Source organism: Polypterus senegalus, chromosome 7, assembly GCF_016835505.1.
Source record: "Polypterus senegalus isolate Bchr_013 chromosome 7, ASM1683550v1, whole genome shotgun sequence".
In the NCBI taxonomy this organism is placed as follows: domain Eukaryota; kingdom Metazoa; phylum Chordata; class Cladistia; order Polypteriformes; family Polypteridae; genus Polypterus; species Polypterus senegalus.
Genome location: NC_053160.1, coordinates 122,038,983 through 122,058,941, shown reverse-complemented (window position 1 = coordinate 122,058,941; position 19,959 = coordinate 122,038,983). Strand labels below are relative to the sequence as shown.

Sequence of the window (19,959 nt, the reverse complement as noted above, 5' to 3'; positions counted from 1 at the left end):
AATCTCAATCCCACTAACATGCCTTCCAATGAGGAAACAGAGCCTGGGGACTTGGAGGTGGGCTCCCCCATCTATGGGACTGAGGTCACCGGTTAAAAAACTTCTTGGTGGCAGGGCCCTGGGGGTGGATGAGATACGCCCGGAATTCCTCAAGGCTCTGGATGTTGTAGGACTGTCTTGGTTGACACATCTCTGCAACATCGCATGGACATCGGGGACAGTGCCTCTGGATTGGCAGATCAGGGTGGTCCCAATCTTTAAGAAGGGGGATTAGAGGGTGTGTTCCAACTACAGAGGGATCACACTCCTCAGCCTCCCTGGAAAAATCTATTTGGGGTTCTGGAGAGGAGGGTCCAGCGGAAAGTTGAACCTTGGATTCAGGAGGAACAGTGTGGTTATCGTCCTGGTCATGGAACAGTGGACCAGCCCTACACCCTTAGCAGGGTCCTGGAGGGTGCATGGGAGTTTGACCAACCAGTCTACATGTGTTTAGTGGACTTGGAAAAGGCATTCGACCATGTCCCTCAGGGAATCCTGTGGGGGGTGCTCAGGGACTATGGGTAGCGGACCCCCTGATAAGGGCTGTTTGGTCCCTGTGCAAGCGGTGTCAGAGCTTGGCCCGCATTGCCGGCAGTAAGTCGAACTCGTTTCCAGTGAGAGTTGGACACCGCCAGGGCTGCCCTTTGTCACCGATTCTGTTCATAACTTTTATGGACAGAATTTCTAGGCGCAGCCAGGGTGTTGAAGGGGTCCGGTTTGGTGGACTCAGGATTGGGTCAATGCTTTTTGCAGATGATGTTGTCCTGTTTGCTTCATCAGGCCATGATCTTCAGCTCTCTCTCAATCGGTTCACAACTGAGTGTGAAGAGGCTGGGATGGGAATCAGCACCTCCAAATCCGAGACCATGGTCCTCAGCCGGAAAAGGGTGGAGTGCCCTCTCAGGGTTGGGAGCGAGATCCTGCCCCAAGTGGAGGAGTTCAATTATCTCGGGGTCTTGTTCAGGAGTGAGGGAAGAATGGAGCGTGAGATCGACAGCCGGATTGGTGCGGCGTCCGCAGTGATGCGGGCTCTGCATCGGTCTGTCATGGTGAAAAAGGAGCTGAGCTGGAAGATAAAGCTCTCAATTTACCAGTCGATCTACGTTCCTACCCTCACCTATGGTCATGAGCTATGGATAGTGACTGAAAGAATGAGATCATGAATACAAGCGGCTGAAATGAGTTTCCTCCACAGGGTGTCTGGGCTTTCCCTTAAAGACAGGGTGAGAAGCTCAGTCATCCAGGAAGGGCTCAAAGTAGAGCCGCTGCTCCTCCGCATCGAGAGGAGTCAGATGAGGTGGCTGGGGCATCTGATCAGGATGCCTCCTAGACGCCTCCCTGGCGAGGTGTTCCGGGCACGTCCAAACGGGAGGAGGCCCTGGGGAAGACCCAGGACACGCTGGAGGAACCATGTCTCCCAGCTGGCCTGGGAACGCCTCAGGATTCCACCGGAAGAGCTGGAAGAAGTGGCCGGGGAGAGGGAAGTCTGGGCATCTCTGCTCAAGCTGCTGCCCCCGCGACCTGACCTCGGATAAGCAGAAGAGGATGGATGGGTGGATGTGTTGTATAGGACTGGCGAGCTTTGTTGTGCTTTTCTCATCTAGATGGCTCTAATTTTGTATGTCTATCTGTTTGCATGAAACAGCTTGGTTCTTGGTTGAACAATTTTGTTGAAATCTGGCATATTTCTTTCTTCAAGGAAAATTGTCAATTAAATTGTGTTTCAGTTCTGAAATAGAACACACTGTACAAATGTTTGAAATCTCAAAATCTTTTACTGAAATATGAAAACCGAAAAACATTATGTGTGACTTCAATTATGAATTACTCTTCATAAGAGAGGTCACTTTAACTTATAATAATATATTGTATATTTCCCTCTTTTTTACTGGTCTGAAAGGTAAAACAAATCTCTAATACATGTTGATCAAATGCTGCATAAGCCTCTTGTACACCATTTCACTCCTCCTGCTGCTTGAGATAATTCACAACCCAGGAATAAATGACAGAGGAAAGTAATTATGTCAGTGTCGATCTATAAGCACATTTAAAAAATTTATTTACACAACAAAACATTTTATACACCTCCTTAATCTTTCATATTTACTTTACACTAAAAGCAACCTCATAACTGCATTATCTACACATTATAATGATTTGATATTTTTCGGACTCTATCATTTATTGGAAAGCTTCAGATCTGCTCTCCAGGAACAGCCAACAATTTTAGCTTTAGACTTCAAGAGATTTTAATTTTCTATTAGATGGTAGGCTTAAGAAGTCTGAAGTACAATTAGTCATAGATCCTCCATAACCAGCAACTTATACTAGCACATCAATTTTAATACAATGTGAAGTGGAATCTGCTTTCTCTCGAAGCTATTGAGCCACCACAAGACTACGTGGGCTATGTTTTCAACTACCTGAGTTTGTAAAGTGCAGTTAAAAAGCATGTACTTAATGTATTTTACTAACACAAGTAACTGCATTCTGTTATTGCGTTTTTTTTTTTTAATATGACTTACAGTTACAAAAATATTCAATAAACAAAAATATGATACTTGACTCTTTGATGAGGTAACCATTTTTTTAATGCTCTAACTTTCAAAACTACTAAGTTTCTGAACGCACCTAAATATTATACCATGTCTACTGTACATTCTCAAACTCTGATTTTTTTTTTTTTGGCCTTGACATAGCAGTGAGATCCTCCACTTCAGGATTTAAAAAAAATCCAAGGCATTCCAACAATACATACTTAAATTCAAGTACTATTAAAAATATATGCATACAAAACTAGTTTTTTGTTCTATATAGTGCAATAAATTAATTTGTTATTTCTATAGAGATTTATGTGCACAGTAATGACATAGTCCTATTTTCTATAAAGAACTGCAACACGTTAATCAGACATTTTGCACACAGACACTAAGCTTTTATTTCTTTCTCAATTTACTAATTACCTTTTCCATTTGAACTTTTTTTGCATTATGCTGAAGTGTTGGCATGATGGTTGCCCTTAACAAGTATTAAACATAACAGTGTATTTTCATTTAGAAAGGTGCAAGCTCTTAAGAGACACATTGTCCTCCCTCAATTCAAAATGAATATTTAAAGCTAAAAATGTTCAGCTGTTATAAAAGTCAGTGACTGAATTTGCAAAGAAAAGGAAGAGAAAATGGACAGATTTTATCGAAAGCTGTTCTGTTTACATTGCATTCTATTGATCTTGCTTTTACTTTCATGGAAGCAAAAGTGCATCTGACTATTTTTATCAGTTTGAACAAATCACAAGTCCAATGCCAAAAATTGTGCTGAGCCTAGCTAATCATGTTTAACTAGTTTATATATAGTTGTCTGCATTATCATTTACTGGAATATTATGAAATGCTTCATGGTTCCATGGGCAGAATAAATTCAGAATTTCTTAAAACAGACAATAACATTGCAACAAACAGATTTTAAATTTTTCTATTGTGCTCCTTAGGAAAGAATATAACGTCTTGTGTATCTGGTTTATAAATGTTTGATATGTATAAATAAATACTACAATTAAGAAAATTTTATCAAATAAGGGAACCTTACTTGTATCGAAGGAAGAGCCACTGACAGAACCATAGTCCCACTAATACCATCCCGTTGATTTCTGATACAGAAAAAGCCCATTCAACACGGTCAATATAGTCAAAAAATTTATCTGGCAGGGGTGGGCTGGCATCTTTTGATGGGACCCTCTCATGCACCACAGTGATCATAACTGTTGTAAGTACAAGATTAAAGAGAGCGTAAACAAAGGCAATGCCCGTTTTCCACCATTCCAAGGGCAAACGGTTTTTTGGTTCAGGCACAGAAATTTTGATATAGTCCTGCTGCTTCCTGGTACCTTTCCTTAACCCATTAGGCAAGGTGCTTTGTTTAGTTTGGTTACAGTTTCCATGGTCATTAACTGCAGAGGCAATAACAGTTCTTGTAAAACCATTGGAGAGAGTGCTATGCTCTGCTTCCATGTGTACATCTAGCTGTGCGTCCACAGAATCCACCTCTCGGAGCAACTTTGGTGAATCCATCCTGCCCTTAAAGGTCTTAATGTACAAGGTAAAAGAAGTTTCTTGAAGGATCCTTGAAAGAATACCAATGAAGGCCTTGTTTTCAGATCACAACACTTTCACTTCCCTGCAAATGCATAGAAAATGTCAATTAGACATAGATCACAAAAAAAAAAAAAACATATCATAAAACAGAAGTTCTCAAATTCAGTCCTGGGGGGGCCTGCTATGGCTACAGGTTTCCATCGCAACCAACTTTTGGTTTTAGCTAGGTTCCAAATCTTAGTTAAGGAAGCTGTTGATTTCTAGCTTCAATGTTTTGGTACCATTGCAAAGTTACAAAAATGTGTTTGCTTGATTTTTATTGTAATAAAGCAAGCATTTATGTATGTTAGATTATGATAACTTAGTGTTACTGTCCGAGAATTTCATTATGATGAATTTAATTTTAATTTTCCAGGATTGTTCTGGTTAAGCTGTCTTTTACTAAAAAGCATACAACTGGGTCTAATGCTCAATTAGATTAAACCTTTCAGAATTCGAAGTCATTCACCCTGGTGTATACTCTACTCATTGTTAAATGTCATTTTTAATGTTCAATCAAAAGAACAAATGAAAAAGAAAAATAGGAAAATGAAAAAAGTGTCAGTCAAGAATTTAAGACAAAAAATACAAATATATTTATACATTTCTTATAAATCTTATACTACTGTATTTGTTATGAATGCAATATAACATAAAATTAAAAAGTCCAGTCAATTAAGCAGTGAGATCATTTAGAGTTTAAATAACTCACGGAGTGTAAAACTGGTGGGAACAAAAACCTGAAGCTATAGGGGTCTCCTAGGACTGAACCTGAAAAACTCTACCATACAGAATACATGACCATCAAAGAATGTAACGATTTTGTTGGTAAATGTCCTCGTCTATGATTTACTTTTGGTGGGTAATCTGTATACTCCCTCCATGTCTGCATGAGAGTTTTCACCAGGCTTTCGTCCTTGGGGGATCTGGCTCAATATGGATCAAAGTGTGGGTATGTACATAAAGGAAATCTGTGCTCAAGCCATCCAGGACTTGTTACCAACATCTGATATTACTCGAAAAAACTCTACTGTAGTCCCCAGTGACAATGAAGTGGAACGAAGTGAGTCTAAGAATATTATGTGATGCTCTGCTATTTTTGATTATTCATTTCCTCAGTCCTATTGCTTACACTAAATGGCAAAAGATGCGAGAACTGCACTATAAATAAAACTGAAGTGGGCCCAACACATTTTGACTCTTGTCAAGAAAGTTTACCAATGCCTTTAATTCTTCAGACATCTGTTCTCATGAACTTCTGCAGATGCAGATGCACAGTGGAATCTATTATTACAGGCTGCATCATACCTAATTGGCTCATGAGCGTTAAACCCTGCAGAGGGTTATGAAAACAGCACAAAATATCATTTGCACCCAGCTTTCTTCTCTTTATACAACACTTGCTTCCTTAAAAAGGCAAACAGTATAAATAAAGACCACAGCCATACTGCTCAGCTACTTTTCTTACTCCTTCCTTCTGGCAAATAACACAAGGCCACTGGCACCAGTAAATTCAGGGACAGTTTCTATCTACAAATCATATGGTTAGTGAAGAGCCAACCAACCATAATAAAAATATTTTAATATAATGTATTATAATAATCACTGTATATACACACACTCACAAAATCAGGTTTCAGGTTATGACAGTTCCCAATTACGGTACCTGGACCTTCAACCTTCAAAGGAATTTCAAGTAACTTTTATTAGCAACGTTTGATTTTTTATTCATGAATGCAGTAAAATGGTTTTGATTTGGATGAATAAGTAGCACGCACAACAAATTATGAGAAATATTTCTGCACATTATAAACTTTCACACCATTTTCAATATTTTTGTGCCTTCATACACATCTGTCAATAAATGTTTACAGCAACATGCTTAGGTAAGCAGCTTGATTGGCAGTAGGCTACTCAGCTGAGTGGTAGAAACCTCTACTTGTAATACCCAGCATCCAAAATACAATTCTCCGCCATTCAGTCTCAAGGAGTATAGATATGGTAAAAGGGAACACTCTAAACGATCCTTTAACAAAATAAGACTTGAACACAAACACACACTGTAAATATACATACAAATACACCACCTGTGCACAGTATATAGCATATTAATATAAAATTGTATGCTATGTATTCTTTGTGTGAGTATATGTGTGTGTGTGTATGTGTATTTTTGTTGGGGATGTATTGTTGTCAAATGTTCTAAGGAATTTAATTGTACCACATAAACATGACAATAAACTTGAATTTGAGAAAGTGAATAAATAAACTACAGTTTTGACAACACAAGAACAGATAAATCAGATGGTTCAAAGAAACCATAAAATAATTCTTCTAATGCTAGTCACAAGATCTACCAATGAAAATAATTTAAGATCAAAGAATACCAAAACTTGAATTATTCTCACAAATTTAAATAAATATTATTAAGGTTTAATCGGAAGGTACAATTTAAACTATGGACACTAAAGTCAAAGACTTAAAAATGCTTCAAGGTACAAAGAAATCATCTCTGAAACCTAATCACAAATGCTTCTCCAGTTAGGCAGGTCACATTAGATGATTTGTAGATAACATAGAATGGAGACTCCAGATACATACTATTGCACTATAACTCAGAAGTTGCAGAATTAATCTTCAGATCCGACTCATTGTATGGACCTGAATACATTATTTAATCTCTCTCTCCTCCAGTTACAAACAACATATGTAAACAGTTTAACTACTGCATATTTGTAAGCTTTCAAAGCATCTTCAGGTAGTGTTGTCCATGAAAAAGAGATATAAACAATGAAAGTTGTGAACCTGATGTTATGGTTGCATATGAATAGATAAAATATTCTAATGGCTCTCTGTTGGAATGGAAGGTGGGCAGAGCTGGGGATTCTCAAAGTGAAGGAAAAAAAGAGTGGATGTGAGCAATAGTATACCCTATATTCTGGAAGCCTGTTTAACAAGGAAAGTAAGTGAGTAGCATTAACAAAAGGGGAACCTTAAAGATGTGTATATTGCAAGTCACTTATGACTATAAGTCATTAACAAAGATACAATTACATACATTGCAGGCTTTAAAGTCTAACAGCGCATAACTCCAACAGTAATATAATGTGATAAAGTGAATAAATCCAGTGAAAAACAGATGAACACGTAATATAGCAGTTTGATTAGGAATAACAACGATTCATTCTTTTTTGTAATACAGGAATAATAATGCATGAAGGTGTCCTCTGAATCAGTTGCCTTGACATACACTATAGTTGCTTTTATGGACTAACTAGTAAAGTATGACAAACATACTGTCTGTTTATATTTTCATTGCGCTGCATGTAAGACAACACAGAAATTGGAGCATTTTGCTATTCCTGTTTAAATTTGATCATATCCTATTAATAAATTGTGGCAGTGTAAAAATTAAAGTAATTTCCTAACCAAATTACCTAATCTTTCATGAATCAAATAAAACATATAGACAAATTTGTACAAAGAAGTTCCAGTCTTATAAAATTTTAGTGATATGCTCATAGACTAAAGGTTTCTTTACATGAGGTATTACAGATAAGGATTACAATATATCACATATTTGAGGAACTGCTTTTTCCAGTTCTTGAGTAAATACCATTTATATATTTATAGGCACATACCCTACTACACTGAATTTGACAAAGTGGGTTTAAATTATGTTATATTTAATTCATAATTATTTTTATATGAGTTATTTACACAATAAGAGTGTTTATAGTGATTTGCTGCAATGGAAACAAAGGCTAATAAATGATGGCAGTTATTGTACTGAAAAGTGACTGTAGCTGAAATTTCCCTTTTGAAGGTTACATGTTTTTATATGAATTATTTGATCACTTCCGTGCTTATCAAGACAGATTACTCCCATATTAAGTGGTCTACAGATATAGTATGTCTTCTCTAGCGTGCTCAAGTTTCTCTGTAAAGAGAGCTGAAAAAAAAAAGCTAGTAGCAACAGGCACAAGGCAGACTAATACTTGCCATTGTTTTCAGTTACCCTAAACATTCAATCTAGCAGTGGTTTGTGCAGAGCATACATTTAGAGCTTCAAGGTAAACAATTGATCTGAGCAAGCATGGACTACAGCCATCAACAACAAATTCACTCCACTGCTTGCTCTCTGGCAGAGAGTGGAACCAAACTTCAAATCCAGGAGGGAAACAGCCCAGGAAAGAGAGCTGGTCATCTGAAAAAACACAGATTTAAAAAAAACTCTTTTGCTATGAATAATTATTAGTGCACAATTTTAACTCACTGGGCACAAAATGTAACACCTTGTGTTTGGGACTTTTAACAGATTTAGGTGGTGTCATAATACTTTTGTTGAATTTAAATTTGTTTCACAGAATTTTAGGAGATCACAGTACAAAATAAAAGAGCATCTGTGTTCACACTAACACAATCAGACTTTCTTAAGAGTGGATGTGGATCAGGTGGTCATGTAAATGCAACTTTTGAGATTTATTGCATGGCAAAGTACCTGATGCACTAAAAGTGTCAGTCATTAAACTACTACTTAAAAAGTCAGACCTAGACCCACACATACTAAATAATTATAGGACTATTTCAAATTTACCCATTCTCTGTAAAATACTAGAAAAAGTAGTTGCCAATCATCTTCAGTCACACCTTACGCATTACAATTTATTTGAGAAATTCCAGTCTGGTTTCCGCACTGGTCATAGTACAGAAACGGCAGTAACGTGGGTTGTAAACGACATTCCGATATCCTCTGATGAAGGAAACTCCACTGTAATTATGTTGTTAGACTTAAGCGCAGCATTTGACACCACTGACCATTCTATTTTACTGCACAGGCTAGAAAATGATGTTGGGCTTACAGGCACTGTGCTCGCTTGGTTTAATTCTTATTTATCAAATCAATTCTAATATGTACAGAAATGTGCTGACAGTACTCCATCATTATACACAGAAGTGAGATATGCAGGGCTCAGTACTGGGACCTTTACTTTTTTTTTTTTTGTTCTTTATTTCACCTTATACAATTTCTCATATTAGGAATTTGTTAGTTTTCACATACCCTTTGGGGTCAGAGTGCAGGGTCAGCCATTGTACAGCGCCCCTGGGAGTGGGAGGTCGAGCTTTTAGTTACAGGGCCCCGAAACTGTGGAATGGTCTGCCTGCTACTATAAGAGATGCCCCTTCAGTCTGAGCTTTTAAATCCCGGCTGAAGACTCACTACTTCAGTTTAGCATATCCTGACTAGAGCTGCTGATTAACTGTACATACTATATCTCTGTTGTTAGTCATTAGCACTAAAACATAAGTAACATGATAGTTATAATTGGATACTAACCCTCACCTATTCTGTTGTCGGTACTTGGTGCTACGGCCCACCTGCCAAGTTGTTTTGCCTGCCTAAGGTAAAGTCATCCCTGATGGAGGATCGCAGGAATCGTGGGGTAGAGGGGTCCTTTCATCTGATTGGCTGGCCCAGTGCTGTTTCAGCTGTGGAATGGCCAAATGGGGGTGGCAGCTTGATGGATGAGGTCTCCAGCACTCTAAACAAATCCAAATCATATTATGTGATATCATCTACCGTTAAATTCTGCTCCGTACTTGTAAATTTTTTTATTTTTATACTCTATTGAGGATTTGTTCTGTTCTGTGTATTGTATTGTATTGCATTGACCCTTCTTTTTGAAGCCCACTACACACCCAACATACCTGGAAAGGAGTCTCTCTTTGAACTGCCTTTCCCAAGGATTTTTCCATTTTTTCCCTACTGGGGTTTTTTTTGGTAGTTTTTCCTTGTCTTCTTAGAGAGTCAAGGCTGGGGGGCTGTCAAGAGGCAGGGCCCTGTTAAAGCCCATTGCGGCACTTCTTGTGTGATTTTGGGCTATACAAAAAATAAATTGTATTTAGTAATATTTCATATGATACCACTTAGATTTGCCCATTGTGCCAGTTGCGTTATCTTATACATAATCCACTGATAAATTATGTTAAGCAAAACAACTTCCTACTAAACAACAGGAATGTGCTCAATGGAGTGGCTACAGTAGCTTATGCCCCATCCCTTTCCCTTCATTGGCCTAAGTGCCGTATTCTCCTGTTAATACCTAAACAATTACTTCCAAGTTGACATGAAAACATTCTTTTAGCTGTAAGAAACACAAAAAAGCTGATGAGCAAGGTGCCTTTTTTGGTAAAGCTAGGTAGATTACGATTTACAATCCCATATAGAAATAAGGTATGGCCTATGATAATTATTGCCATTAATTCCACAAAAACATTATAATAAAATATTTGTGTGGTAATTGTGTTGGTCTGTATAATTTTATATGTAATTTCTGTACACAAGCCATACTGTTATAAGCTGCTGCTTGTTATGGTTATTAGCAGCTTCCCACTTTCAAAAAAGTATTAGAGGTTTAAAAAAATAACTGAGCACTGCAACCAAGCAAAAATTGTGAAACCGCAGGCATCTGTGAGACCATGTCTCCATAGTGTATCTGCTCACTTTAGGAGTAAGAGAGGAGGACTGAGTTTCGTTTGGGTTTCAGATTTGGCAGTAAGTGCAAGGTCAGTGAAGTTGGTTTTACTCACAGAGCTGAAAGTACTTTTCATTGAATAGAGAATGACGATATATACTACTAGATGATAAGTTCTGTTGCTTAATGTCTGAATATCAGACATACAACGGGGCCCTTTATGAAGGAAAGAAAAAAAATTGATTTGATATGATGTGAATTCTTGCTGAAAATGTCCATTTGGTATGTTTGTAACTAAAAGAGAATTCTTTCATCTTCTCTTTCATCCTTTTACAATGCGTTACATTAAGGAAATAAAGTATTTGTAATAGAAGGGGCTTCATGTCCTTTCTGATAATCTAACATAATCAGCAATCATGGACAAATATGGGACAAATGGACATGTTCCCTGTGTTGGGGAGGTGTATGTGAAGGTTAGTTAAAGATTGTTTAAACTAAGGTATGGGGGACAGGGAGTTTAGGACAGGGCAGATTTAGAACTGTAAATGAAGGAACAAACAGCAGTGTAAAAATAAAACTACATCATCTTCTTCTTTCGACTGTTAGGGGTTGCCATTCTTCCATATCTTTCTATTCTCTGCATCTTGTTCTGTTACACCCATCACCTGCATGTTCTCTCTCACCACATCCATAAACCTTCTCTTAGGCCTTCCTCTTTTTTTCTTCCCTGGCAGCTCTATTCTTAGCATCCTTCTCCCAATATACTCGGCATCTCTCCTCTGCACATGTCCAAACCAACGCAATCTCACCTCTCTGACTTTGTCTCCCAACTGTCCAACTTGAGCTGGCCCTCTAATGTACTCATTTCTAATCCTATCCATTCTTGGCACACCCAATGCAAATCTAAGCATCTTTAACTCTGCTACCTCCAGCTCTGTCTCCTGCTTTCTGGTCAGTTTTATCTCAAAAATAAAACTTCACAGTAATGTAAATTCTAGCCTAACATTTAAATGCAAATCTAAAATGAGTAACACATTAAAATAGCTTGGTATAATTTTAGAGGTATCAAAAATAAAACAAGAGAGTTGGGGTTGTATGTAGCGGAGCATAATTATGATATTGCAATAACAGAAACCTGGATAAATAACAAAGATGGGGATGAGTATATAATACAGGGATACACATTTTTAGGAAGACAGAACAGAAAAAGAGGTGGGGTTGCTGTTTATGTCAAACAGTGTTTAAACTCAAGTCCTCTTCATTTGGACGATGAGCCCATCTTAGTGAGACACGTGGCTTCGCCTGGAAAGCATTAGGAAAAGAAGCCTTATTTTAGGAGTCTGTTATAGACTGCCTAATGCAGACAATTTCAATGCACATCTTTTTGGAAATATTAAAAATGCAAGTTTACAGGGGGATATTAACTACCCAAACAACAAAGCTAAGGAGCAGGGACCTCATGTATAAATGTTGCGCAAGAACGTTTCCATGTTCAAATCACAATGTATAAAACCTAAACCTGACGTAAAGCCACACACATTTCCACGGTAGCTCATACCCTGTCATACACCAGTTCTGCGCTTGGTTTTGCAGACTGGAGGCACCCAGCGTCAAAGCAGTGCTACTGTTCCTGTGTGGTTTATCCTTCTTTTTCACATCCACATCCCTGCCAGTGCTTTATAAATACACTGAAATTAACCGCATATTGTTTATTAGTTTAATGCGTCTGATTGTAATTAACCTGTAACGATATAATGGTCCACAGAATGGTCAAACTATTTTAAATACAATAGCTGCTTTAGCGTTGTTACTCTCACTGCACCTTATTCTTCTTATTCCAGCTGCTCCCGTTAGGGGTTGCCACATTGGATCATCTTTTTCCATATTACTCTCACTGCACCACTCAGAGTTTTTATATCACTCTATCTGAGTGTAAATCACATGAGTACAGCAGCTGATCGGAAAGAGAATTATCGGTATAGAGCATCAATCATACGCTGCCTCAGCCATTTGCTATTTGAACTGGTCTCATCCGACAAACGCTTCAGAGCCTTTCCTGTTCGGACCTCATGGTTCACAAACAGTTTCATCCCAAGAACTATATACACACTCGATCACTCCATCAAGTGTTCCTTGTAGAACTGTTTGTACTTGCAAGTTTACAGTGAGGTAATTGTACTTATGATACAGTTATAATATTGCACAACCTGAGCCACTTTATAAAGCATGTGTTTACATATGATGATGAATATCATTTTTAAGATGAAATGCAGCAAAATATATTTATTATATCATACAGATAAAACTTTAACTACACGGTGCCACAGCACTAGCGAGTAATTTGAGCTTCATTCACAGATTGTTCCTGCCTTGCGCTGTATTCTTGGCTGGCACGACACTGGAAGGATAGATGGATAGAATAATTAAACATTACGAAGGTATTTCAATGTTCCTTAAAAGTTTTGAAGAATCGCCGTTCTAAGCTTACAGATGGCTTAACGTCTGATTGTGTCGCGATTGGGTACTTGGAGAAAGAAAAGGAAGGACAGGGATTGGAGGTTAGTACGTTTGAAAAAGACAGTACTGCTGCAATAAATTATTTCATTGAAGGTCATGCATGGTGCAGTAAGCATCTTGTGTAATACATGAACAATCACTGCGCCACTGTGTTCCCATGTTTAATAACATGCTTTAACTCCTATTATCATGAAAATGATATCACATATACTTCTCATTATTTTAATTATTCAGAGAGCTGTAATATCACGAATGTAATGGAGTCACTGCTATTTTTAATAAATATAGGAATAGGATAGGAATATAAGTAACAAGCTGGTTAAGTTTGCAGATGACACTAAAATAGGTGGATTGGCAAATAATCTCAGATCCACTGAATCATTGCAGTGGGACATGGACAGCATACAGGCTTAGCTAGATTTGTGGCAGATGAAATTTAATGTAAGTAACATGTAATACTTTACATTAGGAAGTAAATATGTTTGAATATACAATGGGAGGTCTGAAATTCGAAAGTACACCTTATAAGGACGACTTATTAGTCATACTGGACTCAACACTATCAATTGCCACATAGTGTTCAGAAACCATTAAGAAGGCTAACAGAATGTTACGTTATATAACACAATGTGTACAGTACAAGTCCCACGAGGTTTTGCTCAAATTTTATAAAGTATTGGTGAGGCCTCATCTGGAGTACTGCATACAGTTCTGGTCTACAAAAAGGGCACAGCAGCGCTAGAAAAGTTCCATAGATGAGCGACTTGGCTGATTCCAGGGCTACAGGGGATGAATTATGAGAAAAGATTAAATGAGCTGAGCCTCTTCAGTTTAAGCCAAAGGACATTAAAAGGAGACATGATTGAAGTGGTTAAAATTAGGAAGGGAATTTGTACAGTGGATCGAGACTGTTATTTTAAAATGACTTCAACAAGGAGATGGGGACATAGTTGGACTTGCTAAGGGTACGTTTCACAGAAACGTTAGGAAGTTTTTATTTACATAGAAAAGCATAGACACATGGAAGAAGTTACCAAGTAGTGTGGTAGACAGTAGGACTATTAGGGACTTTCAAAGCTAGAGTTGGTGTTACTTTAGAAGAATTAAATGGATAGAAGCAGCAAGTGTTCTTCGACCGAATTGCCTGTTCTTGTTTAGATTGTTCTACTATTTTTTCTATTTTGTAAAAATTAAACTGTGCCTAAAGTTATATCCAAATGTCCTGTGAAATTAAAAACACTGAAACAAAACTGGGCACTAATTTGTGATAAAACTATAGAAGTCCAGTGCTGCGGACATTGATTCTACATCCAAGAACTTGATTAAGCAGGTTGTTATGTTTACAAAGTTTAGAAGGTTTTGATCTCTGTAATATTATTCCCAAAATGAAAACATCCTATATAAGACGATTGTGACATCTGTACTCAACAGCTGAGGGCAATATAAATCATTGTGTTTGTAATTTACCGTAGCAGGTGTGTCAAACTCAGATCCTATAAGGCGAAAGTGACTGCAGGTTTTTGTTCCACACATTTTTGTAATACATAACTGCAACTAAAGAAATATATTTCTTTTGCTCTTTAACTGGCCTCCTTTTCAAGATTCAGAGCTCTTCTTTTATGTTTAAACATCTAACCCCAGGGTCTCAGAATTAGTTACAGTTTCTAATTTAATAGCAAATTCCCGTTAATGAAACACGTTATTTAATTCTGTGGCCTCTTGGTGCTCTCATTCTGCCATATTAGATATTTCTAAAACAGCTTTTCCTTTTTCTGAAATAACCTTCCAGAGGTGTTTTTGGCCACTATATTATTGGGATAGGTATAATGGACAAAAAAGTGCTTTTAGCTGGGCATTGGTTGGCTCTCTAAGCATCTCTTTGTTTGGCTCTCTAAGCATCTCTTTGTTTGGCTGGTGGCTAAAAAAAAAATTCAGGATTCTGAACCATAAAAAGAGACTCAATTAAAATGAAGTAGTGGAAAAATGGTGTTGATAAGAAGTTAAATATTAAGCTTAATTATTTGTAGAATGCAAAAACATTATCAATGTATAAGTCTCTAAATGTTTTAATCCCAGACATTTTCTAAGCATTAAATACTGTATATGTTTGAGAGGGTGGAAAAAAGAGTGGTTGTCATGCAGAGGTGCAACAAATAAGAGCTCCTCTGTCTTAAGTGCTTCCTATATCGCTTCTGTATTCCAAGTGAATGAAAGGAAAATAAATTAGTAGTTTATTGACAATAGTTTGTATTTACTGGAGCACAGAGCAGGGAATATAAAGAAGTACTGCAAGATTTTGATTATATTGTAGACCAGGTTTGTATATGTTCAATTAGTGTTTATGTCCAGGTCTTTATACATTATACATTTGCCACCCAGTAATAAAATTGAATGTTAGGTAATGCCATGCCCAAGTCTACTAGGTCATTGTAGAGTCACACTTATGATGCATGGATATTTCGAATTCCAAATAAATGAGGTTATGATTAAATCTAATTTCTTAAAAAAATTATTTGTTAATGTATATGGGGCTTGGTTTGAAGTAGAAAAAAAACTTGGAGAAGGATGTTCATCTTAACATTGTTGATTCTCCCTGCTAATGTGAGATGTGAGGGTAGACCATCTTTTTACATCTTTTAAATTTTTTGCATGCAGACAGCAAAATTTTGTTGAAAAACTGAAAACATTTAGGGAAAGGTCCCTGTAAGTGATGTAGACGGCCGTGTAGAGGCCACAGGGAAGAAGAACAATGGCTGCAAATATAAAAACAAATTACAAAAAAAAAAAAGTACAGAAAAGTATGCACAGAGTGAATTTTTTTTTCTTATTTTGACTTTTTCCTCATTGACAATAAAAATATATGTTTTTGTTTTTTTAGGAAGGATACAGTTGTGTTTTCAATTCACAAAATGTAGACCGCATTATCATTTTGTGCCTTTGTTTCTCAAGAACAGTTGAACGTGATTTCTATTATTAAATATTTATATAAACTGTGAACTGCCTACAAGTTAAAAAAAAATATTTGCTGGCCCTACTGCATGGTTATATTTAATAAGAAAAGTAAAGAAAACAAAAACACATTTTACTTTACAGTGCATAGCCCACCACTTTAAAACCTTAAGGTCAGTTAACAAAAGGTCTTAAAGGTTATAAGTTTAAGGCTGACTGTCATCAATGAATGAGGAAAACACTACCAGCAAATCAATCCATCAGTATGCCTTTGAGCAGTTGGCTGCCTTTTCTCGATTTCATCATGTTATAAGAAAAATATTTTTCAAGAATGGATACAAAAGTGAATTACTGGTTTGCAATGAATCACATGAAGTCTTATGTGAAAAGCATCATTAATGATACAAAGCAATGCAGATGCAAAGTAGTTATAAGGTTATGATGTATCTGTTTTAACAAATATTGTATATGTTGGTTTTATGTGTTTTGGAGTCCGGTAAAGCAATGAAAAAGCTAATCTCAGCCTGCTTGCTTAAGGCCACTCCAAGGGTCTGGTAAAATTGAGATTCTGCTCAAACAATGGTTAGATTGGACACTGTTATGATAAATGTCCACTTTGCCATTTTTTGTGTATACTTGGGTGTTCAGTATATTAAGCTGCTCTTCAAAGTGAAATTTACGTAATGAGACTGAAAAAATATATAGTGTTAAGGGCTGACAGCTTAATGACTGCTAATTTGTTTACTTAGAATAAGCCATGCTTAAACTGTTCCAAATTACTTAATTATCTAAACATGGAATACCTATATGTGTTCTTTATTGAAAGAAGCAGCTATAATACCGTAAAAACAGTGCTTTAAGAGCATTCCAAGTCATGACATTATGTTAAGTACAAAATAGCATACTCGGCAAGATCAGCAACGCGGTGCACCATTACAAGCAAGACCTCAACCAAATCTGGGTCCATTTACAGTACTATGTTCATGAATCTTATTTTTAATTTAATTTATATGCAGTCTTTTTTTAACACATTCAGTGCATGCTGTTTGCTTGCCGGCACAAAAAGAGAAAAACAGGAAGAAAGTGCTACTTGCCTATCCAGGAAAATAATCCATTTTGGTCAGGTTCATTTGTATTGAATTAAACCAAGACAAACATGAATAGTGCTAACATTCAAAAATATTTAAGTAACAAGATACTCCTCACCCTGTGAGAAAGCTCCAAAATGGCATAGAGTTTTTTTTAACTATTTTCCAATCTGATTAATCCAATTCAGGATTGTGATAAAAAGTAATGTGGAACAGATCTAATCAGAAAGAATTATACAATTTAATATACGTATATTATGTCTAAACATTTATTTCTAAAGTAAACTTTTGCTTTGAAAATACAGAATCACATAACAAGCCAAAGTAGCTCAATAACAATTACAATCACTTAACTGTAAAATTCTATGTAAAGCAGAGCAGTAGCTTGCAGCATGCCAGGACATTGCCAGCTACAGTGCACTTACACAGACAGGATGTGAGGTCAATTGAAGGTTATATGCTGGGAATGGTGCAGAGCAATAGTGGATAACAGCATTGCCCTGATACAATGGTTTAGGTTCTTGCAAAGACTCTTAGGAAATACAGTGTTTACAAATGTTTTTGTGGGAACAAGGGTGACCCAGAAGTGCATTCTGTACATTTAGTGGCAAATGAAGTACCCTGGGAAATAGCTTTTAAAGGGCTCCCAACTCTTTAGCTGGACAAGTATGAGACAGGAGAGAAGCAAAGACAAGAGTTTAACTAGTCAGGAGGATGAGACTGATAAATTGGGAAAGGTAGGTAAGAGGGAGAGGTAGGAGAGGTAAGAGGGATAGGAAGGATCATTATAGCTGGCATTGTAATAGAACAATGTCTTTCCATTTTTACTCTCCTTGTATGTTAGCTTTTTGTTTAATAAATTACACTTTTCACCTTTTACTTGCTTGTACAGTACTGGCATTTTTCTGGGTAAAAGTCCAAGCATGCTAAACGTTCTTTTCATGTAAATCTGCAAAACTGACACAGCATTAATTATCAAGCTTAAATTGCAAATCCTCCAGAATCTTCAAAATAGAATGTACCATTATATCCTAGTAATAGAGTTAGAGTCCCATGAGGTACACAACAGAATGAATAAATAAAGCAAATTAAAAAAAATATTAAAATTCAATAACCAATACAATCTGATAACATTCAGAAAATCTTTTCCTCACGTTTTCATATTCTGTAACATGAACAAGGCAAGGGTATAGTGTATTTCAAAGAACACTTTACCTTGAGTTTTACCAGACATCATACAGGAAATCCAGATGCAAAACCTTTACCTAACAAAGAAATTAACACAAATCTCAATCTGAAGAGCCAGAGCATGCAGATATATCATAAGTACAGGAGTTTCCCTTTCACATCTGCCAAAATAGATCTTCTCTTGTGAAGATTAACTTCTACTGTAAGTTCCCAGCCATGACAGGAACATAGCACTGTAAAATAAATATTTATATAACATGCTGTGGTCCTTTATATGGCTTATGACAGCCTCTGCATGTCTCAGCACAAACTGGTGCTAACATCTTCACATACCTCTCCCAGCCTGAGAATTCATTTTAAAACATTCCCTTGCTCTGGAAATTTTTTACTAAATCAATCACCACAATGTCATTACAAGAACGAAAACCACTGAAGACATTTAACAAACAGAGTAGTATAAAAATGTTTTTAAATGTTGACAGAATGGGTGTATTCTCTCCTGTTAATGTGAGAATTATAAAATAATTTTGACTTTTCAAAGTCATTGTCCATACTTGCCAGCCATCCATATATTATGGGACACTGCAGAGGAAGAGCCTGTACCAAAAGGATTAAAAAGGTAGGTGTAATTTCAAATCAGGACACTAGCCATTACAGGTCATATTCACACACAAACACTTCCACATTTAAGACTTACTCCTTCATCATTCCTGCAAAGAGAAATGCTGAATTGTGTATTGGTTCAGACAGACTTGCTTGTGTGGTTTTTATATATAATCTTATGTATTTTTGGTTGTTTATTAATGGTCTTTTGATTATATTTTACTACTGTTACTAGCCTGTGGGAGACATGTACACATTACAGAAATTTTAATATGAACTTAAACTCAAATTGCATCATTATAGTGTCTACACTTAACATAACCTCCCCAAAAAAACAGGCCAAAATTGTATTTTTTTCAAAAAAGTAGGAAAAGTATGTCTAGTTTCCACTACTGTACTGATATAGATTTACTACTTGTCCTTCATGTGCTTTGAAACAATCACTAACTTAAGACTCAATGTCGTAATCTTAACAATAGAAGCATGTTTCTTTGTGTGCACTTTTATTTTTTCTGTTGCTTGTACCTAAGAGCATAGAATGTCAGTGCCAGATCTGCACGATCGACATGCCCATTGTGTTATTGCAGGCTACCACAGGATAAGGCTTATTAACCTCCAGATTTCCCCTTACATGAACATTGACAGTTGTTGAATTGTGACCAGCTGCAACTTTAAGTGACTGAGATCACCAGGCATATTGCAGCAGTTCTGTCATGCAGTGCTATATGCATCAGTTTCACAATCCACATCAACAACTGATGACCATTCACACTGTCACCACTATCACTTGATTCAACTACTGATTGCTTTGATTTGTTCTAAAACTGGCTTTACAGCTTTTTACTTACATGCCATTGTGTGTTTTGGTTGATGGCTCCGTACTACTCAAGAATATTGATGAGTTACCATAGAGTGGCAAAACTCATAGAAATATTCATGTTTTTTTGCAGCATGATGTTATTTTTATGC

General features: G+C 36.8%; 1 protein-coding gene across 1 annotated transcript in view; it reads right to left on the bottom strand.

The window, feature by feature from the left end:
* Positions 1–19,959, bottom strand: part of sgms2a (sphingomyelin synthase 2a) — a 180,144-nt gene that overhangs the window by 108,166 nt on the left and 52,019 nt on the right. The window contains exon 2 of the mRNA XM_039759218.1: positions 3,625–4,212. Within this exon, the coding sequence (XP_039615152.1) occupies positions 3,625–4,106 (482 nt within the window). The 5' untranslated portion in view covers positions 4,107–4,212. The remainder of the gene's footprint in view (positions 1–3,624; positions 4,213–19,959) is intronic.